Raw genomic sequence first — 25,435 nt, 5'->3', positions numbered from 1 at the left:
GGTTATCTCAATGCGTGCGCCATCTAATTCCATCCCCTGGCTCAGCCACATTAATCATTGCTGTGTGCAGACCCTATAAAACAGTGTGCAGGCTATTTCTGTCCCCCCTCGCTCACTTCAACTCTCACTTCTCCACCACACCACTCCTCCACCCTTCTCTCCCTTTCTCTCCCCTTCTCTGAAGGAGCCTTCCTGAGCCACTGATGACCTATGGACTTTACAAAGAGTTTATTAGCCCTGCAAGTAAGTTTGACTTCCTCTCATACCACCTCCTAATCCGTTTGCCATAGACAACTTAATAATTGTGTTAAATCAGACTAACACTGACGATTTGTATATACTTGTTAGTCCCACAATACAAAAACTTGTTCTGTTTTATATTATGTTTGAATATAGAATATGAGAAACCTGGTTATTCATGTGATGCTGCAGACTCACTTTTGGCAGTATCATCAGTTTGCTGTTGGTTTTTTATTCTCACCATTTCAGTCAGTTTGTTCTGTATCAATGAGGCACCTGGAAAAGCTTTTTATCATGAACAGTATCTTATCTTCATAAGAGAGCTAAGGTAGCACATCCAGGTTTCTTAAAACCAGGATGGGGTCTGTTAGAGATTTTTCAACCTAGAAAATTATGTGCAAAGGGCCTATTTACAACATTTCTTGTGCTGGCAGCACCTTAGTTTCAGTGTTTTTCAGTAGTGTTCACTGCTGCAAGGTTATGAAAGTTGTTTCACAGCACTTCTATAGCTTGCTTAAATTGCACTATGTGCCTAATTTGATTTATTTTTTACAAAAAGAAAATGTAAAAACAATGAATAAATGAAGTGACATTTACAAGCGCAGCTGCTGTCTAAAAGATTCCAAAACCGTCGTCAACTGAGAGCAGTGTGAGCTAGCTACAAAACACAGCTCTAACTGGGAGCACATTTGTGCTGAGGATGCTGAGCACTGTAAATGCTTAACTACACTGTTTTTTTATTCAAAAATAGCTGCTGCAAGCAAAACAACACCGTAAGTGCACATAGGCCCTCACTTATCACCACATCATCACATATTTTAATCCTAGCCCAATCAAAACAAGGATATTTTCTGGATGTGAACCCATCCAGAGTATCTTGGTTTCTGCTGAAGTGCCCCAGGCTGCACATCCAGGTGTTTGAAAACCTGGAATCAGTGCTTAAACAGATTTCTTCATTTAAGAATTGGATGTTGTGCAATGCATACTCCTCACTCTAGACGATTAACTTCATCACATAACAAGCTCACTAGATTTTAATTGCATAGTAAATTACTTTTTTTCAACAACAAAAGGATGGATATAGTGATCACCTCTGTTATGCAAAAGATTTTAAGTATTTGGAGTCCCACAATCTCTTGTTGTGACCACATTCAGAACACTTCACAGTGGTCCACTCTCCTGTTGTTTTCATGAAACATGTCAATATATTTTTGGTTAGCTTCCAGTGCATCCAGCTGAACAAAAACCATGCTCTTTTCTATAATGTAAGAAAATGTGTTTATCTGAGACTGTTATACAACACCCTGTCCTTGTTGCCAATTCCTACCAGTTTTCACTTGCTTTAAAAATGTGTGGCCAGATAGGAAGTTAAAAGGTTAAGAAGTGACAAATGTGCCGTCATTCTCCTGCCCTCAAGGTTCCTGCTAGTGACCTTGAACGGCAAGTAGAGTTTTTTTTCCCGCCTACATAACCTCATTTGTGTATGAAATGTTTTCAAAGCGAGCCAAACTTGAATCTTATTACAACAAGTGCTATAATTGGATCAGGTTGACATTTTTATCAGGCGCTCGCAATACCCTCATAACGAGGGGGGAAAAATGGATTAGCAGTGAATATTTTTTTGATGGATGACAGCATCCATAAGAGGCTTTTTGCGTGTTTAAATCCTTGTCGTTCCCATAGTAATGATATTTTGTGTGTCTGTGTGTGTGTCTGTGCGTGGGCGGTCAGATGCCCATGTGTGAGGAAATGTTTAAGAGATGATCTGGGGGGTTTTAACACAACCCTTTTATACGGTAGTGACAGTAATGTAAAGCTATCTCCTTCGCCAGCATAGTGGTCCCTGCTGCCAAATACTGGGACGCTTACTACCATATATCACTATCACACCTCTTCCTCACATACCTAAACTGGAATGTATCCTCTTAACCTTACACTTGAGGGTGATAGCCTCGTTCATTCATTCTGTCCTTTAAAGGTCCATTGAACTTTAATTTTTAACATTGTATCTAAATAGTTTTTGAGGACGTTTTGAGCTGATGAATGGTCTAAATCCCTCTTAAAACTCTTTTTATTTTGAACTTCAATGGTCATCTCAAATCAATGGTCTGAGTTTTGCATCGTTAAACCTTTGAATGTGCTGTTTGGTTAAGTCGTACTGTATTGGATCATAGCTGTGCTGGCTCTTTGCCACCTGAGCAGCGCATACAAATCCTTGTAGTTTAATGTGAGTGCACAAATGCTTCTGCGTTTGAACAGAGGGCGGTAGTCCAGAGTCTCGCATCCAAGCCGTCCACTGCCTGGTCCACAAACTACCGGAGAGAAATCGACAAGTCCTCGGGCTGCTTATGAAGCATCTGGCCAAGTGAGTGTTCATAGTTCCTTGGTCATAGTTCACCCAATCTCCGCCCCCTCTCCCTCTCAGTTCTCTCCCTCTCTCTTCTGCTCTTCCTGTCTGTCTCCTCATTCTCACTCCACATGCTTTTTCTCTCTCTTCCTCACTCCCACTCTCTTCACTCCCCCTTCCCTGCTGTCACTCTATCTCCTCTCTGTCTACTCACTGACTGCTGGGTAATAGAATTGATGCTGCTAGTGTATTAACATTCCCTTTTTGCTTTTTCTGGGGTCATTCTGGTTTACATTTAAAGCTGTTGAAGGAGGATTGGGCAGCATACCGTACCTGTTCAGCATGCCGTCATGCAGCCCACCACTGAAATGAAATGAAATGGACCTCTCAAATTAAGCCTTCTCTTGAGATGACTCTATACACCCCTGGATGGAGCACTATTGTGCATCACTCCATTTGTGAGATTAGATAGGGAGAAAGATTTTAGAAATAATGTTAGCTAACATTACAAGGTTTTACCTCAGCAAGCTTTTTATAAACTAAATATGAGCAAATTGAAGATAAGTAAATAATCCCTCTTCCCTGAGGCAGTGAAAGTCTGGTGGATCTTATTTCATAGAAACCCGCTGCAGAATCAGGCTCTGGTAAAAAGGCAGCGCTATTGAAATTGAATTTGGATTATCCAGCGTGAAATTCTCCAGACTGGAGAGACTCGAATATTTTTCTGAAGTTGGCGTGTGTGCATGTCCTGCAGGGGAAGGAAGCAGAGCCAGAATTTCACACTGCTATCTGAAATGGTTTCAGAGATGTTATAAATGTGAGTTGTCACCAATGTTTTTGTCTTCAAAGGCATCCTTTGAAGCTATTTAAACTGTCTCTCTGCAGACACACTGCATATCACCACATTTTTAGTGTGAAATCTCTTCACCTGTCCGTACAACTTTTTCGTACATCAGGGTCTCTTTGCACACTTTTTTGTGACTTTTTATTAGTTAATCTCAACAAAGACATTTGATTCATAAACTGATTCCAAATACATTTCATAATCTTGTAGCCCCTCTTTTGTCAAGTCATCCTTGGCACGTTAATAAAATACTCACCATCACAGGTAATATTGAAATGAGCCTCATTATTGCTCTCCAAAATATCTCAATGCAAAATGAAACTTTATTTCTCTCTATAATGTCTGAAGCAAAAAAAATATCGATATACATACATATTATGCTGTATAGTGATACAGATATAACCTCATAAGGAAGAAGAGTAAGAGAGGGTTTAAAGATATCATTAAAAGTGCAAAACCGTATCGTCTTTTTAGGGTATTTGGGCTGTTTTGAACTGTATCTTCTTCTAAGTTTTGTTGTAAAGGAAAATCAACTCCTACTCTCAGATTGCTGTCATTTCTATTTAGCAGTGTTGGGCTGCTTTGCCTGAAGCAATACTCTCCTAGCATCATAAGAGCTGTAACAATCTTATCGAATGAAAGATTTACGATAAAAAAAAAAGATACCATAAAACTGAATAGATAAGATTTACTTTAGTTATCTACAATCTCACCTGTGCCTAAAACAAGGTTTGTTGTAATTTTTTCCTGGATATGGATGTGGTTCACTCCATTTCAGTTCCAGTAATAATGTTTTTATGTTTTCTTTGATCATATTCATACTGCGTTTCTTCTGCCAGGAGTTCAGTGGTTGTTGGTTAAATATTTTATACAAAATCAAGATTTGGGGTTTCTCTTCTCACAAGTCTGCGTCTGCTCTTGAAAAAGTTATTCATTTGAGTGAAGTTGAGTTTGTAAATTGTAGTGAAATGTTCATGATGTAAGTTTTATATCATCCTCAGTGTGGCAGCTCACAGTAAACAAAATCTTATGACCGTTGCCAATCTGGGCGTGGTGTTTGGACCCACGTTAATGAGGCCACAGGAGGAGACTGTCGCTGCCATCATGGATCTCAAGTTCCAGAACATTGTGGTGGAAATCCTTATTGAACACAATGAAAAGGTAACACTCAAGACTTAAGTATAGCTTTGCATATGCTGTCAAAAATGCAACACTCTGATATAATCCCTCCTGCTAAACAGGGAATATAGCACATTTACTACATCTTTTAGTGGCAGTAATGAGTTCCATATCTTAGAGGAAAAACTGTTTCAATTCTTCTTACTTTTTGGAGTTGTGTTTTTATTTGTCATTTGCGTCCAAATTAACCTAAAGTTTGTTAACCTTGCTACCACAAGGATCAAGTCAAAATGTCTGTTCAACATGACATCAACTTGCTGCAAACAACACTTTTGTGTTTACCAACCTGGGTGCTGCATGTAGTCACTTAATACTGAAGGACAATAAATGTGCAAGTTAAGCCAAAAAAAGAACTCCTGTTTAGATGTGCAAGTCTTCTGGCTCTGTGTACCTTCTTGGTGTTGTTCAGAGGCTTGTATTTTGCTCTTCAGTTATGATTTGGCAGTTTCTGCTGGCAGCACAGAGCACACATTATACTGCACCTTAAGTAGAGAAGGAGATGGGATGCACTCTTCTTCTGGTGTTGTCTGTTGAAACTTTTGAAATTTGTGTAAATTCATTCAAAAATACCGTGCTATCCACCTGGAAAGCTATTCAATCGTTCAAAATTTAAAACCACAAGAAAAACTTTTTTTGTGGTATGTTTTGATATATATGTGTTGTGTTTATTGCTTGCTTTTGTATGCAGAAATAAAGGTCCTGAATAATTAGATTTTCCTCAACCCAAGCTTTTGAGAGCACAATTGTCCCTTAGTTATTGTTAATGTAGAGAGAGTTGAAGGCAGTACTTTATTATCCAGATTTTTTTTAAAATCTGACCAGTAGGGGGAGCCCTAAGTGCTTGTACTGAAGAGACCCATACAATTCTCTCTTTATTTTAATAAGGTTTATAATTCTGCAGATTATCACATGCATCTTATTGAATTTTGAAAGTCCTTTGTCTGCCCTGATGTGTTTATTTAGGTTGTGACTTGTTCTATAACCTGCAGGTCATGGGATCATGTAATCTCCCCCGAATGTCATTAATCAGAGCCAATCCTCAAAGGGGGATAAGTGTCTGTGTCAAAAGGGAGAAAGGGTTGAGATTAGTTTTTTAATCTGTTGGAGCAGAGCTGCACTCTGTGTAGAATCAGATGAAACCAGAAGCTTTTAGTGATTATTTTCCATTAAATGAAAAGATAATGAACATCTCCACCACATGCTCAAAAATCTAAAATAGGGTGTGAGAGAATACAGATGCCTGATGAGCACCAACAGGATATACAAATGTGCTAAAACAACACCAGAAGCAGCAGCAGCAGCAGCACATACACGGTGTATACTGTGCGTCTTTGTGACTACCCAGAAGTATCTAACACCGTCCAGGTGATAAAGGATGTGGTGTTAGAATGCAGCAAGAGCATTTTTGAAAAGTACAGCGTGTTAGAGCAGGGGAAAAGTTGAGCAGACAGACAGGCATTAACTTCCCTCACAGCTTAGTCCCACTCTAGACTGTTGATACCCCCAGATACCAACAGTAGACTCTGTTTTACATTCACCTCCATCTGCAGAGAGAGGCGAGAGGGAGAGAGCCAGGCAGCAGAAAACTCTCAGCCATATCAGATTTCTCACTTTTTCTATCTGCCTCTCTCCTAGAAAACTTTCTCCCTCTCTCTCATGCCCCCTCCTCTGTGTCTTCCTCTCCCGTTCACACTCTCTCACTTGCTCTGCCACTTTCCTCCCTCTCTCTCCTCCCTCCCTACCTCCCCTCCTCGTCTGTGATCCTTTCTGAGGCTCTGCTGAGACTTCCTTCTCCACTGCAGCCCTATTCTCTTTTAACTCTACATCTGAAGTTTATATGTAAACATGGCCTGGTGTAAACAGGCTGTGAAAGTTGACCAGCCCTCCTCCAGTCCAAACCCTGTTTGTTTTACTCTCCCCACTCCAAAGAGTGGGTCAGTTTCTCTGAGGAGGAATGTCACCTTAACTTAGACCCTAGATTTTTGCTTGAGATGCGATTGCGTTACATGTGGAGCTGTTTTGGTTTATTTTGGCTCTGACTACTTATTCTCACATGCAGATTTTAGGGTCCAATCAATGAACTGCTCGGCTCTCCCTCGGAGCACATGCTGTGCCTGCAAATGGCCTTTTCCATTCATCAACCACCTTATAAAGCTTTTTAAAACCCGTTCACCAAGTAAGGTCAACTGAGGACACTACTGCTGCTGCTGCTGCTGCTTAACTCTCTCTAAGTTTTCTGCACTGATTCTTTTGGTTTCGGAAGAGGCTCACACACATTGTGTATTCAGATCTTTGCAGATGCTCCCGAGTCGTGCCCTCTTTCACCTGCTGCCCCAGTATTCTCCGCCCCCACAAGGCAGTCCAAGAAGCTGAGTCGGCAGAACCGGCCCCTGGCTGTCTACAACCCACAAGCCCTAGACATTCAGAATGGTGAGACAAACACACATCTGTATGCACCCACACCTCTAGTCCCTATGGATTCAGAATAGATTTTACACATACGTTACCTAGATGCCAATATGTTCATATCCATGAACCAAGAGTATAATTTACTTGTTATTCTTACCTGATATTAAGGAGTTTTTTTGCCTTGAAATATAGAAATAAAATAACTGAATTTTCCAGCTTTTTGGCACTGAAAAAATTTTGCAACAATGAGGCAAACAAGTTAATAAACTTCAGTCAAATTTCACTCTTCCGATGATTATATGGGATCTATTTGACACGGCAGTAGCTCAGTCAGGGGGTTGACAGCTCTAGTCCCATCACAGACAAAGTATTGAAATTGGGCTGGTAACTGGAGACACAATCTTTCCTTTTCTGGGCTCTACCAAGGTTCCCTTGAGCAAAGCTTCAAACCTCCAGCTGTTTAGGCTGCTTTGCATGTATTTACATTTTCTTTTTGTCCTATTTTTTACATTCCCATACAGTCATCAGATTCTTCCTTTGTTTTGTTCTTACATTTTCTTAGCTTCTTTTTTCTTTCCCATAGTTGCAGCTAGCATGTATTTTCTTCCAAAAACAAAGAAAGGTGGGGATTTAAAAATAGTAATTCCTGGTGGTTGATTTACAAGAAGCTCCTTGTCACTCAGGCTACTCTCCTGGGTGAACCTTGGTAGTGAGCTAGCCTAAAACCTACTTACCTTTTCTCACTTGCTCAGATAAAAAATCAGTCAACTGTGATTTATCAAACCTGATCTTTTAAGTGTCTTTCTCTTGGAGTTGATTATCAACTCAAAGTATGCCTTTGTCTGCCACAGCACCTCTTGTGATGCTACTGGTAGCAGGCACTGGGTCAGAATGTTAATTCTGTTTAAAAAAAAAAAAAGACCATTTGAGCAGTTTATATTAAAACTGTACATTCAAATGATTTAAATTCCCAGTTCAAGGCCAGGTTGTTGAATCAAACTTGGATTACAGCTTGCCATTACAGAAACCAACAACTAATTGCATTATCACTGGTCTCTGAATTAATTCACCGTTAACTGATGACCACTATAAACCATGAATAAAGATGACACTTAATAAAGATGACACAATGAACTCAGTCGCCTCCTTTTGCAACAGATTTGCGTCTTTGACATGGACTTGTTTGCTTTAAATGCTCTAAATTCCCTTCCATGTTCTTATGTTCTTAATTAATAGGTAAACGGATCACCTGAACTGGAGACCTCAACTCCTCTGATCTCTGGCCAGTCAAACCTCTTCCCCACCACAATACAAAAAAAAAGAACAACTAAATCTGCTTACCAGATTGTTTCTTTTAACCTCTCTCCACCAGCTCATACCCTGGGGTATTTTAATACCAGGGATGAAAAGCATAATCCTTTTTTAAAACTTTGTGTCCTTTGTACAAGTCTCACATAATGGCATTTAAAGTACTTTGTCTCAGCGGGTAAAAACGATTTCAGGGATGATGAAGTGGAAAAGATCCCAAAGTGTTTCAATATTTGAGTACCTCTTGTGACACAGTAGTGTTAAAGATTTTTACAGGCGTGTCTCGATGTGTGGAGCAGCAGGTGTAGGTGATGGTTTACTACTGGTTCATGACCAAGAGCAACCTCACAGTATTGTTTGCTTTATTTTTCGATAAAAATACAAATCTTATCTGCTTATCTGCCCTGTAGGCTGAAAGATTGAGTCAAGTTCTTTATGTAAAGATCACTGGGTAAATGTAAATAAAATAGACAGAGAGGTACTTGTGACTGGTTTGGATGTTAAAGTAAAACTTAACTGATGTGACTTTCTACAAGAAAAAGCAAGAGTCCCTAAAAAGAAATAAAACTGAGAAGATTTAAGGGATAAGAGTTAAAGGCTGCTATAAAGCGACTCATATGTACAATTCATATCAATCTCACCCAACTGTTGTACCCCTGAGGTTGAGAGAACATTCATCTTTTCTGTTGATCCATAAGAACTGAAGCTAATTATATGAAACACAATTATATGAAACAAGTGTGTTTTCAAAAATAAAGACAATATTTAAAGGGATAATTCTTATCTTAAATCACATAAAAGATATAGACTGTGGCCCAGTGATAACGCTAGAGAACACAATTTTTGTTGAGTTAGGACTAACAGCTGTTAATAACTCAATTTTGGGTGCGGAATCCAAAACTAATCTCAGTTTTTCTCTAACAAGTCAAGTTTTTGAACAAAAGGTTCCCCTTTTTCTTAAAAAAATAAATACTGTACTTAACGGATATGTGCTTGTTTTATAAAAATCTTCAAATATTGACATACATTGAAACCTGAAAGAAACAGGCATGGCTGCAATGTTTACTAAACACTATTATGTTTTTACAAAGGATATGGCTACTGGAGGAGCTACAAGAGCAGGCATGATCTGGAACAAAGGAAGTATATAGCTATGCAGGGCTTGACATTAACACCCACCAACCGGCCAAATGCGGGTGGATTTCGGCTGTGGCCAGTAACACCGTCACTCCTACTAGCCACTTTGGTGGGTTGAATTATTCAATTGTAGTTTTCTGGAACAGCATCTAAAATACTAAACCCATTGCAATATGAGACTACGACCAGCGCCAAAACTCCTGTAACTTTTTAAAAGTGAGGACATTCATTGGATGGAGCTCATTTAAGCTCACACTGCATCGTTCTCACCAGCGACACTCACCTAGAGCGGGGGCAGGGTAGGTGTCGAGAAGCACACGAAGAGAAGAGAAACTGGTCACAGATATAAGGAGCTGAAGGGATAATATTTAAAGCTCCTAATAACACTTATCAAAGTTATATGTAAAAGCTCACTCTGGAAATACTGTGAACAAACCAAATCATTATAATGTAACTTAAAGTCCATGTGACTTATATATGTTGTTTTCCTCTTCATGACGCATATTTTGACTGATATGACTTCAAAAATCTCATAGTTATCCAACAACAAAATTGTGGCTAGTGAAAATGCTGAGTGGCTTGTAACTTTTGGAAACAACTTGCCACTGTGGCTGGTGATCAAAATAATTAATTTTAAGTCCTGTACTTATGTAAATAAAACACTAGGATGGAATACTTACCAGCTTGAAAACTTAAAAAACAACGTAAAACAACATAGAACTTACAACGATATGCCCATGGTTACATAGTTAAGAGAAAAGCCAGCACAAATCCTCTTAATGCCTACTATGCTAGCTTTGTGTTCTCAGATATATGGATAATACCGACCTATTGGGAGCTGCACCCACCTCTTACCACACTGTCTCAATTGTGACTATGTACAATAAACATTATTACTTGGGCTGGAAAAAAAGAGGAAAATCAATCAAGAATTATTGACAGCAATTTGTTTTTTTTACTTACAACGTATTACTTCAGAATGAAGCAGAGGCTCTCAAGTTTGCATATCCAGCACAGTATTGTTATGATAGCATGGATAATTAGTGTAAAATGTTGAAGGTATTAATGTTACATGAAGTAATAGCTAAATCATTATCCGAGCACACACAGGAGTCCATCCTAATCAAACACTGTGTTTTGGTTTAAGAGCTTTGCGTTTTCTGGGAAAAACAGAAAAAAAATTTACAAAAGAAAAAACTACATTTTGACATTTGCTCTTGCTCCTCTCCAATCTCTGGAAAGTATGATCTTTACTTGACAGTAAAATTGAAATAAAATAGCTGCAGGCTCCCTTGTGTTTTCTAGGTTTCTCTCTATAACTGAAGCAGTGTACAATTATGAACAATACAAACTTGGCTGTAAGCCTCGCCTGTTTTGACAGCAGTTTGATTTCAAAGTCCTCTGTCGATGCAGCATTGCCTTATGTATTGATGAATTATTCAGCTGGTTTGTCAAGCAAGCTATCATCAGAAAGCTTAAAAGGCTGAAACATAGAAGTTGATAATAATTAATGTAAAGATTTTGCTAATTAAAAGAAACATTTTTTCCCTCTTATTTTAGTATCAGCAGTGGGAGATAGTTCCAGCTTAGCAACAGATGAGACTTCAATGGGCAGCAATGAGTCTGTCTCATCCCAGTCATCGTCAGCCTCGGCCTCAGAGACTTCTACGGAGAGGACTGACCATGCGCCACTGAAAGGCAGCCTGAGCTCAGGCAGCAACTCTGGGTGAGTGCTCCTACATGCTGAAGTTTCAGTATCAGAAAAGGTAGGCAATGGATGATGAGTAGTTTGAGCAAATGGAACCAAAAAGCTAGAATAATAAAAAAAAGGCTTTTTGTAAAGGTTTTAAATGATTATTACTAATGCTAAAATATTATTTTCAAGTTGGGACCAAGACAACAAAAAACTGAGAAAAAACTGAGAAAGTTGTTTGTATTAAGTCATATTCTATGACTCTATAAGAGAGGTTTCCAGAGAGACGGCACCTCTCAGAAGTAAAGATGGGGAAAAGGTTCACCACTCTGTGAGAGACTGCATGAGAAAACGGTTCAATAGTTTCAGAAGAATGGAACTACATTACAAACAGACATGACTTTGACTCTGTCATGGACATTACTGCATGGGCTCTAAATCATCCAAAAACCCACTGTCTGTTGACATGGTTTGTCACTGCTTCTTCAAATACAGGTTAAAACTGTTCCATGCAAAAAGGGAACCACATATAAACATGATCCTGAAACTCTGGTGAAAGCTCCGGTGGGCCCCAGCCAATTCAAGATGGGCTGAGTTGAAGTGGAAAACTGTCCTGTGGTCTGATGAATCCAATTTTGACTTTCTGGAAATCATGGGCCATACTTCCTCTACTCTAATGAGGAGGGGGACCAACCAACTTGTTATCAGTGCACAGCATCCAGCTGCCAGCAGCCGTAATGGTACAGGGAGGCATGGGAAGCTCACACATCTGGGAAGGCACTATTAACACTGGGCATTATATACAGGTTTTAGAGCAACATATTCTGCCATCCATACAATGTCTTATTTTTAGTGAAAACTTGCCTATTTCAGCAAGACAAACCTAAACCATATTCATCATGTATTATAACAGCATGGCTCTGTAGTAGAAGAGTCTGGGTGCTGAACTCCCTGCAGTAGCAACCTGTCACCCACTAAAAACATTTGAGCATCATGAAACTAAAATAAAGGAGGAATATTGAGCAGCTGAAACGCACAGTGTTTATCTTTGATCTGCACTGGTCATTCCAAGTAACCCTAACTTACAAAAAGCAGGGCTCAGGTATCAGCTTTTTTGATAAGGCTGCCTGTGCTGGTCACACTGCAGCTGAATAACATGAGAAATGAGTCCTTCCAACTCTTCCATACAAACTCTGGTAACCAGCCTGAAAATGTTGGTTGTTAAATCTTGCTTTCTGTTCCCTGGGAGGTTAGTAAACTGGAAAAGAAGTCTAAATTTCTTGAGGGTTGACTACTTGAGTACCCTTTTTCCTCCTATGTGTATTATTTAGTAGCAGTTTTATTCTATGCGGTTGTGCCACAGATTAAAGTTGAGTGAAGGTGACTTTATCAAGTAAACACCATTTTATCATTAACAGACATGAATGACTTTTCATTATTTTCCTGACCTAAATTGTGAACAATAAGCATCTTGTGTCCCAAAATACATTTTTGGTTATTGGTTGAATTAATCATTATGAAACAAGCCATCTCTTATGTTTTTACAATCAGTCCAATATGAATTATTTGTTCTTCTTCCTCTTTCTTTTATACCAACAAGAAGATGGAAATAGCTTGAATATTTCTTTCCCTTGCCTCCATCTGGCTTTCTCTTTCTGTCCTCACTCTGTCTTCTAAGTCCTTGGTCCCTTTAGTTGTTTCCAGCCCATGCCTTGTCTTGAATGCTGATGTGTGAGGGATGAATTATTGGGTTATGCTGCAGATGTTAGACACTCTGCTGTGTCATGTCTACAGATTCACCTTGAAATAGACTTTTTCCTCATTCACTGTCCCCTTCTGCCTCCTCCATCAGCTGAAAAGAGCCGTAAAATAAAAACAAATCCACTTCACAACCTGATGGAGGACGCTGTGATTCCTCTCCCACTGTGACCCTTGTGGGTGTGTGCCCACCTGTGTGTGTAGTAGAGGTGCAAAGGTTCTGATATTCGTACCAAACCATTTGGGTGCAGCACTTCTGGTTTGGTGCAGACATGTACAGAAACAGTACAGAGCAGCACAGACCTTTCAGTTAAGTAATTATCAAGGTCCTTACTTTTTTTTCAGTTTTATTATGTTTATGAATGTATTAATTTATTTAAATTCATCTGAAATGTAAAAGATCAAAACTGAGCAGGCCTGTAAGCCTGAACTGTGGATGATGCACTTAAGAAAATATATGAGAAAATCTTTAAGTTCCCTAATGAGATAAAACTAACTCTGTTTGTTGCTTTCTTTTCACCCCATGTTATACCGATAAAAACCAAACAGACTGTGTCCAGACTGTGTACCCCTAGTCTGCAGGCATGTTTGTGTCAAGTGTTTTCTATCAGATTGAGGTTTATACACATAAGGTTTTTTCTAACTTATGTAACTACCAGGATTTTTTTTAATCCTTGTGGGTATTTTTTTCCTGCTTTCCCACATATGTGGCATCATGTTGGAGGACGGAAGGAGCAAGCAGGAGGGGGTCGTAAATCTCAGCTCTTATTTGTTTGGGAGACAGGTGGCCGAGCGTTGGCCGTGTAAATCGTATTGACATTGTGGAGATATTCATCTTGTTTACCCTTATAGCCGCAGCCGCTGTCCCTTTATGAAGACTTGTGCCATATGTCACAGGGTGTCGCCCTGGCTTTGTTCACTCATAAATCTTAGCATGTGAGATGGTGGAGACCTGTTAGCACAGCACCTTTGGCCTGGAACCCAGGGATTCGGCTTCTGTTCTTGCCAAAAAAAGAAAAAGACAGTAGGGATGGCAATTGCTGTATTACTTACAGCCACTCTTAGAAACCTGCGCTGTAGTGAGCTAAAGGGTGCACCTGGAAGTGGAAACGGCAAAAATAAGCCAGTTCCTGCAAAGAAAGCTGCAGCTAAAACTGCCTGGTCATACACAAATGAATCCTGACTCACACAGTATCATGCAATAACTCTTTGTGAACTGTGGCGTGATTTATCATCTCAGTCATTTTTGATGTCTTGCCTCATTTCTCCTCTTCTCCCTAAATACAGCTTCTCCCTGTGGTTCTGCTGCCCAATGAGGTTGCATGTGTTGGACACTTTTCCCTTGCTCTCCGCTGCCCGTCCTCTGGCCCTCCATGCCTCTCTCTGTCTGACAGCTGTGCCTCATAAAAGGGTGGATCAGAGTTTATTTCCTGCCCACCCAAACTTGAGGTGGCTGGGCGGGCAGCTTGGCTGTGGGTTTGATCCTGCTTTTTTGGCGAGAAACACTTTAAAGTCCTACCACTGCACTTCTTTCTTCAGCAGAAAGACAGTCAATAGTCTTGCTCGTCTGTGTGTTAGCTCCTCGCCAGGATCATCGAAGCCTGGATGCTGCAGGGGGAAATTCCTGCAGTAATGAGAAGCAGTGGTTCACTTCTGTTGATGGATTTCTCCCTGCTACTTACCCAGTAGCGTTGGATAACGTGATGATAGAGATGGTTCAAATAATAGACTTGGTGACCTCTACTACAGTTCATTTTTATATTCAATGTTTTTTAATGTAAGCTTCACCACTGACCTTGATATACCTTAAAAAATTAACAGAAATACAAAACTAACATCTTGAGAGGGATTTTCATATATAATGCATTTTGAAAAGTCCCTATGTACTGTACTTAATCATGTTTAGAGGAGAAGTAAGCCAGGCCTGTGATGGGTAAAAACAAGGCATGAGTAATTCAAAGCTTGTTGCTATTTTTGTTGGAGAGAAATGGCAAACGATTTCCCTCGGTCTGGCTTAGCTGTAATTTTGAAAAGCAATTTCGGGATGAATACATTTACCTTTGGTACATTTAGCAAGTTTCCAGGAGAGCCATGTGGCATTCACTGACATACAATTTTAGAATTTGATTATTTTGGAGATATTCACAGTTTTATCACCCTCTTCAAGGAAAAACAAAGAGGTAGTTATATCAACTTTTCTCAGACATATTTGTACTCTTTTTTTTCTTTTTCACTTTTATTGTATTTTGGGCATTTGTTTTATCTGGTTTGGTTCACCTGCAGGTGGCTGAGGTGTTGTGGCTGCTCTCCCTTATCTTGGCTGTGACCCAGGCAGACAGTGGTTGTGCCTGGGCCCAGGTTAATGAGTGGATTTGCTGCACTGCAGCGCACTGTCCCCCCATGCTGATGTGGAGCAGCTGAGCACCACAGTGGCCCCACACTGCTGCAGAGCTATAAATCACCCACAGTCAGGCCAGGCCCCGAACGGAACAGCCACCGCTGGGGATGGACAAGCAAACTGAGAGGGAGGCTGGGGAACAAATGGAGGGAGGAAGTGATACAGAGTGGGGAGTAAAAGCATGAACTTGGTACCGTGTGTTCACCTCCACCTATGTCCACATAAGATCCCCCACTATGCCCCCCCTCTTGAGGCCGCCCTGCTCTCTCTTTCTTCCATTTGTGCCAATGTAACCACTATTCACAACATCCTCTCAACCTCCAGCCCCTCCCCAGCTGCTCTCTCTAATTGCCTTTATTAACGTCTCTATGGGAGCGGCAGCTAGGAGCAATTTGCTCATTATGCACTGTATTAGCACCGGCCCTGGGGCAGGCATGGAACACAGAGGGATGCCTGGCTCCGACTCCAGCTCTCCTCCTCTTCACTCTGCCTTTACCAGGACCCCTGCCTCCATCCTTTAGGTCGCCCATAGACTCACTTGCCCTGACATCAGCCAAGGTAATGCACATCCCCTCCTGTTAGAGTTGGAGCTGTTGGTAAAGGAGCGAAGAGTTATGGTTGTCTTTATAAATATTCAAGTCTTATACATTACTTTGGGCATTAAATGTACATGCAGGGGGTGACAAATTGAAGAGAAATTGACATAAATTGGGTCACCATAAGCCTCCAGAAGAGATTAATTGCACCTTGGCATAGATTCTACACAAAAACCTGGAACAAGACCACTATTTTCCAACATAAATACACTTATTTAGTGTTTTTTGGGGAATGATGAGGTGAGTGCTGTCAAATGTGTCTCACCAAAATATCCCATAGGTGACTCAAGAGCACAATGTATGATTCATATCTTTGTCACACTCATCAAAGTCTTCAGTGACCCACTGCACTGGGTTAAGGTTTATTTGCTGGAGTGTTTTTTTTTTTCCTAAATTGGGTTAAAACTTATCTCGAGCCACAAACACACCAAACCGTCCCTGGACAAGATATTAAACTTCAAGCTAGTGCAGGGACAACTGAGTGTGAATGGTTTATCAGTACAAGTAACAGCTTAGGATAGTCAACTGGTTTAAAGGTGAATTAACGCCTAGAAGAGAGGTCAATTTACCAAATACGGCGAACGTCAAATTGAATCGTCAACTGTGGCTAACTTTAGCAGAGCACCACCAGCCTTCAGTCCTCAGTGCTGCTTAACTTCCATGAGGCTATGCTGGTTGCTCATTGCTTTGATGCCAGTTTAACCAGTCACTGCAGCTTAATCTCCATTTTCTAAACCAAATTAATCCCAATCCATACTGCACTGAAAGTTTAACAGTATAACTGCTGTATTCAAAGGGATACGGTTGTCAAAGGACATTTAGTGTGCTGACTTCATTTTTGAACTGTCGTAAGTAAACCTCCACTAAGGATCATTGGGACTGTGCAGGCTGCTCTGTCTGCCCCTGCTCAGGCAGTCCTGCTACTTTGAGACCAGCCACAGAATCAGCAGCCTTTTCTACTTCATCCTCTACTTCATCTTCTTCTTCCTCCTTCTATAGGCATTTGTGTGCACTCAGGTTCGAATCACGATTCAGTTTTTTTTGGCTGTCCTCTGAAGAGAACAGCAAACAACTGGCCTTTGCATGAATATTCCCCCAGAATTCAAACCTCTATGTTTTATTTATGACTGTTTGCAGCCGTCAGTCTGAATCCTCTGCCTTTAAGTTTCACAGTTACAGACAGTTGATGCAGTTCAGGGAATTTCATACTGTGTTTATTTTGGACAGTTGACAAGCTAGTGTTAAAAACTAGTTTCTGCTCCATGATATAATATCATTATATTGCTGAGCCACCCTAATGGAGCTTAAAACCCTCCAAACTGTGATACCAAGGGTCAAACACATGTCTTTTTATGACTGTACACATCCGATCTTGAGATAGATATATCAAAATAGCTCTTGGTCTTTTATTCTCAGAATGATACAGGCTTCTGTTAAGGGTCAGTCCTTTTCAAGAGGCTTTTTTTTGGGAAAAAGTGAAGTTGTTTGATTTAAAGAGCCTGTTCTTCCTGGTATTGCAATATGTGCAAAACCTGAAAATCTTTCTTATTATGACTGAATATTGTCCACAATAAAGAGAGAAATTGTATATATATATATATGTGTGTGTGTGTGTGTGTGTGTGTGTGTGTGCGCGTGTGTGTGTGTGTGTGTGTGTGTGTGTGTGTGTGTGTGTGTGTGTGTGTGTGTGTGTGTGTGTGTGTGTGTGTGTGTGTGTGTGTGTGTGTGTGTGTGTGTAATTTTTCTTCACCATATCTATAAGACATTTTAAAAGATTACTATTGCACATATTCTGGATAGTGCATGATATATTACTAACTTAATATTTTAGTGAATTTAAGTGTCATATGGTTCAATGATTTGACTTAATTTTATGTCATTGTGAGTCAGCTACAAAGATTTATGATAGTTGGTTGATGCTGAAACTTAAGCAGGGCAGTACATGTTTTATGTTTCAAACACAGAGCTTTTTTGAAGTGTCCTGCGTAGCCAAAGACATTGGGATTTAAAACATTAAGCCAAATACTAAATTGTGATAAAATCAATTAGAGTCAATTCAATGTTAAAGATTGTAGATATCTGGGGTTCTGGTTAAGCTCTGTTTGTAGAGCAGGCGCCCTCTGTACAGAGGCAACACTCCTACATGTTGGTCTCAGTTTGGACTCCCAATCCTTTCCCCCTTTTTTTCTGTCTCTTCTCCTTTTCTTTTCAAAGGAGGTAAGGCCAAAAAAGAACCCCCAAAACTATCTTTTGATTTTTCTATCTAAAGACATGTGAAGGAAAACAACACCATGTTATGGTCTTTTGGGCAAAGAAACCAAACACTTTTTTTCAGTCAATAGACGCCACCTTTTGATATGTGGGGACTTTGTGTGTTTTATCTTCAGGGCCCCCGCAGCAGGAGCATCCTGCACCTCTGCTGGAGCTCCAGGAGAGACTCAACCTGCTGCCACCACACCTGCCTCTGACAAAGAAAAGCCTGAGGAGAGGTAAGAAGGAGTCCCTCTCTTTAAATTCTTTGCTGTTTTCAGTTCACTAGTTTTTTTCTCCTGTCTTTATTTCTGTGTAGTTAAGTCATTTTCACACTCACATACTGGTTAAATGTCACACTTTCTGATTTTTTTTCACTCTGTTTTCACTCACTTGCTCTATTAACTGTCTTTGCTCGTTTTATCTTGCCTGCTCACTCAACAGAATCCTCACTGGTCTTCTCATCTAACATCTACTCTCAGAGTGCTGCACAAAAATATTGCTTGACTGTCTGTCGTGTATTTTCATCTATAATTTGGTCTACCTTTGAGGCATCTTGATGCAACACTAGTATTGGTTATAGCAGAGGCAGCAACATTCCCCCCTTTTTGTCCGATCCGAGATGCACACAGGTATCAAAGGGGACAGGTATTTACAGGTTCCCCATTTTGCTGTCATTATAAATGATGAATTCACTTTTGCAGCTTTTGGAAATTACAAACAGCTCCTTTCGTTCTATGGACCACCCATTTTTGATAAACACACATCATTAGTTTTCTGTACACATTTTGGAAGACTGCATCCTTCCAGAAGTTTTGAATTTAGGAACTCAGCCGAACATTGTTGTATTGACAGCTCTGTGACCACAAACTTTTTTTCATTCAGTTTGTATATCTTCTTCCTCTTCTCTCATCCTACATTGTTGCTGCTCTGCAGAAAGAATATGAAATATTTATCAGGGCATCGTGTGTTGAAGGCACAACTTGCACATGGTAATGTTGCTGGCATCCCAGATAACACTTTTGCAATTGTAGGCAAAACATCCTTTCTGTGCAAACAGTTTTTATGTCTTTTTTGGGAATGCATTGGCATAAATGCATCTTTCTCCTAACCTTTGCAGAGCAGTGAATATGGTCTCTTTGATGGCGCTCCTTCACATCAAACTGATTTAGAATGCAGCTTCTAAGCTCACAAATGTGAATTTAAAAGCTGAAGCAGGGTGCAGAGAGATTTCTATTCTGCCTCTCTTTGTGTATAAACCTGCTTTAGAATCCCCCGCCACTTTTTAATTATCTCACTATTGATGGTTGTCTGCTGTGCAGGACCTGATGTGTGCCTGCCTTTTTGGCTGTACAAAACCTGCTACAAACAGCGCAGCATCATATTGTGTTCTTGCGCGCACATGGTTGCATGTGGGTGTGTTTTGACTCGCTTGCTGCTCTGTCTAGACTGAAGAGAGTGCAAAACAAGTGTGTGTAGTGGCCCCGGCTCCTCTCTTGGTACTTTTTGCTTATTTTTCAGACTGGCCCATTTCTGCTGTTTCAGGCTAGTGAGTGAATGAACAAGCAGGCCCCAGGCCCAGATTGAACTGTGCGGTAATCCTCCCCAAAGCTCCGCCAGCTCACTGATTGCCTTCATTTTTCAGTGTCACCAGTAGGAAAGCCAAGGCAGTGTACCCATGTTTGGCTGAGCACGACTCTGAGCTCTCCTTCCAGGTCGGTGCAATATTCAACGCCGGTAAGTGTTATCGTCTACACCAGTCGCTCACTCAGAACCAGCCCTGGCATATTGGATTTGGAGGAAAACCGAACACCCAATCTGATCTTCAATCGAACACAGAGATGAGACAAGGAGAGGGAGAAGGGGGAAGTGGTGGGGGGTGTTGGAGGCACAGATTTGCTCTTCACTGAGTCTGGAAGAGGCTCCACTGAGCTTTAATCACTCTCAGAGGAAATGAGGATTTTGTAGTTCCTTTTTTTTGTCCAGAACTCTAATTTTTTGTGCGAGAGTCAGACCCGACAGAGAAACGATAGTCCTTACAGAGAAACATACAGTGTTTCTCTAATAAGATCCGGCAGTGCACTGCACTGTTTTGGATGGATTTAAGTAACGTAAATAATCTTCCATCAGATGTGAGATGATTAAAAAGTTATTGTCTACTTATTTGCCAAAACATTGTGGTTTTTATTGAAGTCTTTATTAAAAATGGCTTCATCATCTTTCAAACACTTGTGACAAATGAACACATGCGTAGCTGTGCCTGGTAACTGGAATTCTTTCCTGACTCAAGACCAGCCTGGGACAGAAACCAGTATTTTTGTCACAACTTAGAATGAAAACAGAAATGAACATTTTTGCCAGTGTGTGAACAGGCATTGATCTACTCCCATTAAGTTTACATTATGTGTGTGCCCTAGGTTGTCTCTGGTATCGCGTTGGCTATTTTGAATTAGTACCTGTTGTCATAGGGTTTTGACCAATCACAGCCAGGTATTTTACCCGGCAGGGAGATGAGTAAGATTTAATGCTTGGGTTGACAATTTTCATATTCATATGAATATGAATTCATATTGTTTTAATGAATTAAATCAAAGTATCATATGTTAAGTAACTGAATGCAGTTATATAACAGACCCCATTATTTTTTCCCTAAATTTCATTTGGAGCCGTGACACTTAGTTTAGCATCACTCAGTATAACTCAGTGTTGTTCGTTTCTTTCTTATCTCAGCTGAAGTATCCTGTCACCTTCATACAAGGAGTTTAACTCTGCTTTCATTCTCTGCTTATTTTCTACACTCTTAATCAGACTTTACACTATGAGGTTCTCATTAACTAAACAATAACCCTAACTTCAGGATCCAGGAACATTTTCACTCCTCTGTTATTTTAATGTATTATTTAGTCCAAGCTATGTGCATAACAAAAGGTCAAGAGGTCTTAGCACTTGTGCGAGCAGCTGTACATACAGTTTTTCTTGGAAAAAAAAAACATCTGTTGAAATTTCTCTCACTGATAAAAGTAAAAGACCAACTTTGCCTTACTTATTGCCTTGTTTATTTTTTAATTGAGAAAGTCTTATCTGGAATTAAGGGGCATTCAAATACCTAATTTAAAGTGTTGGATTGGCTCTTTTTCATTGTCACAACACACTTTAAACATTATATAATCCAACAAAAGTTTAATTAACAAATAAGATTCATGAGTATAAAAATGAACAAATAGGCAATGGCGTTGTAAAGCTTCAACTTACAAGGAGAGGGGGGATTAATATAGTCATGGTGCTGTTTGATATAGTATCAGGGTTATTATGTCTTTTAGAAAATGCATAGGGAAAAATAAATATATAAAAAACTAAATTTAGTAACAAGCATCCTAAATGTGGCACAGAAACACAGCAGGTAAAAACATTTCATGTTTGTTTTTCAATCCTCCATATGTATCTATTTATGAAGAGTCTTTGTTTCTGTATAGATCATAATTTAGAATACAAATCCAAACCTGTCCAGTATACAGTTTTCAAGTCTTGTTTCTAGAGGGAACAAACTTTTGAAAAGCAAGAAAAACAAAAGAGTGGAATAGCAGACGACAACAGAGGTGCATTTTTCATTTTCACGTGGCTCTTCCATTAGAAGACCTGTCAGTCACTTTGAGGATAAAAGCTGTTTCACATCCTGTTCACTGAAGTTTGGCGATGGGTCAAATCTTTGGTAAACACCAGCATGAAAGATGGGGCTTTTAAGTTCTTTGACACATAAGAGTGCTGTAGACACATTTCTTTGTGACCCAAGGTAGCTAGGACACGTTTAAAGATCTATTCTGAAGTATTAAATGAGTATTTGTCTTGGCTTTGGATTGATGAAATCTCACTGGCATTTTATTCATGGGATCTTTGGCTGGTGAAACATAATTTGCAGATATAAAACACTTTGAGGGAGGATTTTATTTTTTGGAAGTCATACCATATAACATGCTTTACCACATCTGTATGATTCTAGATGTAAAACTAGGGGTAAAGTAAATAATTACAAATCAAACTATATCTTTTTAATTAATACTTCCTCTTGTGTCTGTCTCCCCACAGTGACCCAGTCCAGAGAGCCGGGCTGGCTGGAGGGCGAGCTGGAGGGAAAGAGGGGCCTCATCCCTGAAAATTACGTGGTGATGCTGTAGCCCCAAAAATTAAAATATTTATGGACTATTTATCACTTTCACCAGGAAAAATACACAGCAATGACAATCACACTAAAGCCTTATCTCTCCAAATACCTAAATCCCCCAAGTAGTAGCAGTAAAAAATGGCTGGTGGAATTTTTTTATGCACAAGTTCAGCTTTTTAGGTGGCAAGTACATTATTTGATCCATATTTCTGTAATTTGGCAAAGAATCACCCAAAGTACACAATATATACAAAATGGGATTGCACTTAAAATATTCTGCTGTACACAATGATGCTGTAGCCGTCAAATATCCAGAAACTTTGTGAGCAGCTCCAAAGGATGGGTGTCTCCCTGTTAAAGGCCAGTTATACATGGTATCCATGAGATCCGAGTCAAAGAGTGATCCTCAGAAACTGTACGGATCAACGAATGTCAACTCAAGCTTTGCTCGAGATGTGTAATGACAAATCCAGCAGCTTAAGACCCAGTTTGATGATGACGATGCACAGTTTGTTTTTAGCTTTAGGAAGATACTGTACCCACTGTGCCTTAAACCACCAGCAAGTGTAACTGTATGTACGGGTAAGTAGGGAAGTTGAGTGTTACTGCTTTAGCTTTTGAAATTTTGCATTTATTTTGTCATTTTAAAAATATTTGAATATTCAAAATGAGGCACATGCTATTGTAATTTTTTATTTTATTTAATTGGCACATTGATTGCATGATTTCTACTCTTTAAATATACTCTTTATTTTTTGTTCTTGGTGCACTCCCTCTCTGAAACACAGGACTGCTCCTTTGATGCCTTCGAACCTCTCGTGTTAAACACTAGTGTCATACCGAGTCAGCAGAGGTACATTTCATTTATAATCCAAACCAAGTCTTTTATTTCTGTTAAAAGGTAATGTCTTGTTTTTAAAGCTTAGTCTGAACTCTGCTCAGCTCAAAGCAGAGTACTGAAACACTCCCATGAAGCTAACATTTTAGTTATCCTTATTTTAGCTTCAGCGTTTTTTGAAACATAGATGAAAAGTCCAAGTTGTAACGTCACTGAGACCACGAATGCAGTATTTCAGAGTTTTACACCATTCGTTGTATATAGCATAATTATTCAAAGAGCAAAGACTGCCAAGTGTGTTTTACAAGCCTCTGTTGAGTGACAGACACAGAAATCAGTTTTAGCATGTTCACCTGTTTTTTTATAACTCATGGCTCAGCTGTTCAACAAGACACTTTAATTTGTCGGAGAGCTTTGATTGTTTGGGACGATGCTGACTGTTTGTTTATCTGCAATAATTTGAAGCATGGCTCTATGATGTTTGAAATGGGCCATGACTTCTTTCATTTTTGTACCTTTGGGTATCTTCCTGATCAATGTTAAATAAAGATTTGTGTTGTTCTTTACTGTATCATGTATTCTTACCAGAAAGTAAATATGTTAAAATAATTTAAAATTTTGAAGATTGATTTTCTATTAAATGTTGCTTTGTATTACCATAAAAAGGTGCCAAACACTTGAGCAATGTTTTGGGTAAGCAGGTCAAAGACCATGAATTGGAGAAGAAATACAAAAACTGTTGCACATTACTAGGACAAAATTTATTAACCTGAAGAAGTACATTTTTTTTCCAAACAGAAACCATTACAATCCTTGTTGTAAATATGAGTATTTTTAAAGTAGACTACCAATTTTATTTTTAAAATAATAATAAATATCTGTTTTTATAACTGAACAGCAGTGGCCTGTACTAAAAAGAGCGGTGTGGAGGATAGGATGTCTATCTGGAGAATGTCTTGGTTTTATAGTTCAGAAGAAATCACGCATAAAACTTGGTGTAGTCTGAGAAAAGTCATACATAGATACATAGATGATGTTTGTTTCTGCTGTAAAATTTGGCCTTTTAAAGTAAGGCTCAATGAAGTTTCCTTAGTGTTTCTGAGCCTTCTGTAAGTTGACTCGAGATCATTTTTTTGAATGTACAGTGGGGCAAAAAAGTATTTGGTCAACCACTGATTTTGCAAGTTCTCCTGTTTTAAAAGATAAGAGAGGTCTGTAATTTTCATCAGAGGTACACTTCAATAAACTGATTAGATATGATGATATGATAGACAAAATGAGAAAAAAAGAATCCAGGAAACCACATCGTAGGATTTTTAAAGAATTTATTTGTAAATTATGGTGGAAAGTAAGTATTTGGTCACCCACAAACAAGCAAGATTTCTGGCTCTCACAGACCTGTAACTTTTTTTAGAAGCTCTTCTGTCCTCTAATCATTGCCTAATCATTGAAAACACAAAAGAAGCATAAAAATCTAAGATGTATTCAAACGCAGAATCACTGATGCAATAGCACTGGACAAAAAAAAACCCATTAGGGATCAACACTAAATATTACTGCTTGCTTAGAATCTAACTAAAGGCTAAGCTAGCATTAGCAGCTGTTAAGTTTTTGCCAAATTGTAACTGAATTTTGATTTTAATCTTTTTATTTAATATGAACATATATAGTTTTTAATGTGTAATTTGGAAACTCCTATGAAATATTTAAAGTTTTAATAATATGATTCTTAGCTTTATGTCAAGTTTGTTACAAATTTGTTAAAACTCATGTATCATTAAGTATTCCTCACATTTTCTGAGACTAAAGCAGTGGGGGTGGGGTGAAGTAGCAAGCAGTGTCAGAGGAGATGCCGTCGGGAATTTAAGCTACACCTAAAATAACTTTCTTAAAGGGGATTAAGAAAAGATAAACTTGAACAGAGAAAACACACACTAATCCATTTTCATCTCTTTTATCCATTAACATGAGGGCCACACAAAATGTTAATTCTTAGTCTACATCTTCATAATTCACATTACAAATGTCCTCCAGGCACTTGATTTTGGCCTCAGCTGTATAATGACAAGCAGTCCCCAAGCATACTTGTACCTTAAGTAAATGGACCAATGGGCTATTTGGAAGTATAAACACACTTACAGTATACTGCACCTCAGAAATATCAGGGGGTTGGAGCTGTTTCAGTGTCACAAAAATGTCCTTTTCCTCCGACCCGATGATTACATCATGAAATGAGGCAGAGCTAATGAGATGGGCAGAATATTCCCCCTCTATCAACC

At 39.3% G+C, this 25,435-nt stretch overlaps 1 protein-coding gene across 3 annotated transcripts in view; it reads left to right on the top strand.

The window, feature by feature from the left end:
- Positions 1 to 23,727, top strand: part of arhgap10 (Rho GTPase activating protein 10) — a 54,114-nt gene extending 30,387 nt beyond the window's left edge. The window contains exons 16-23 of one of the 3 annotated variants that reach the window (XM_074698085.1): positions 185 to 243; positions 2,500 to 2,605; positions 4,433 to 4,592; positions 6,899 to 7,040; positions 11,025 to 11,190; positions 18,297 to 18,398; positions 19,805 to 19,874; positions 22,243 to 23,727. In XM_074698085.1, the coding sequence (XP_074554186.1) occupies positions 185 to 243; positions 2,500 to 2,605; positions 4,433 to 4,592; positions 6,899 to 7,040; positions 11,025 to 11,190; positions 18,297 to 18,398; positions 19,805 to 19,874; positions 22,243 to 22,245 (808 nt within the window). In that variant the 3' untranslated portion in view covers positions 22,246 to 23,727. Of the gene's footprint in view, positions 1 to 184; positions 244 to 2,499; positions 2,606 to 4,432; positions 4,593 to 6,898; positions 7,041 to 11,024; positions 11,191 to 18,296; positions 18,399 to 19,804; positions 19,897 to 22,242 lie in introns of all 3 variants that reach the window. The other 2 variants (XM_074698077.1, XM_074698094.1) reach the window with 2 other exon arrangements.
- Positions 23,728 to 25,435: the final 1,708 nt, after the last annotated feature.

Source organism: Halichoeres trimaculatus, unplaced genomic scaffold, assembly GCF_033239565.1.
Source record: "Halichoeres trimaculatus isolate MK-OKI-2021-1 unplaced genomic scaffold, fHalTri1.1 fHalTri1_scaffold_2, whole genome shotgun sequence".
Lineage (NCBI taxonomy): Eukaryota > Metazoa > Chordata > Actinopteri > Labriformes > Labridae > Halichoeres > Halichoeres trimaculatus.
This window is presented reverse-complemented; position numbering and strand designations above follow the sequence as displayed.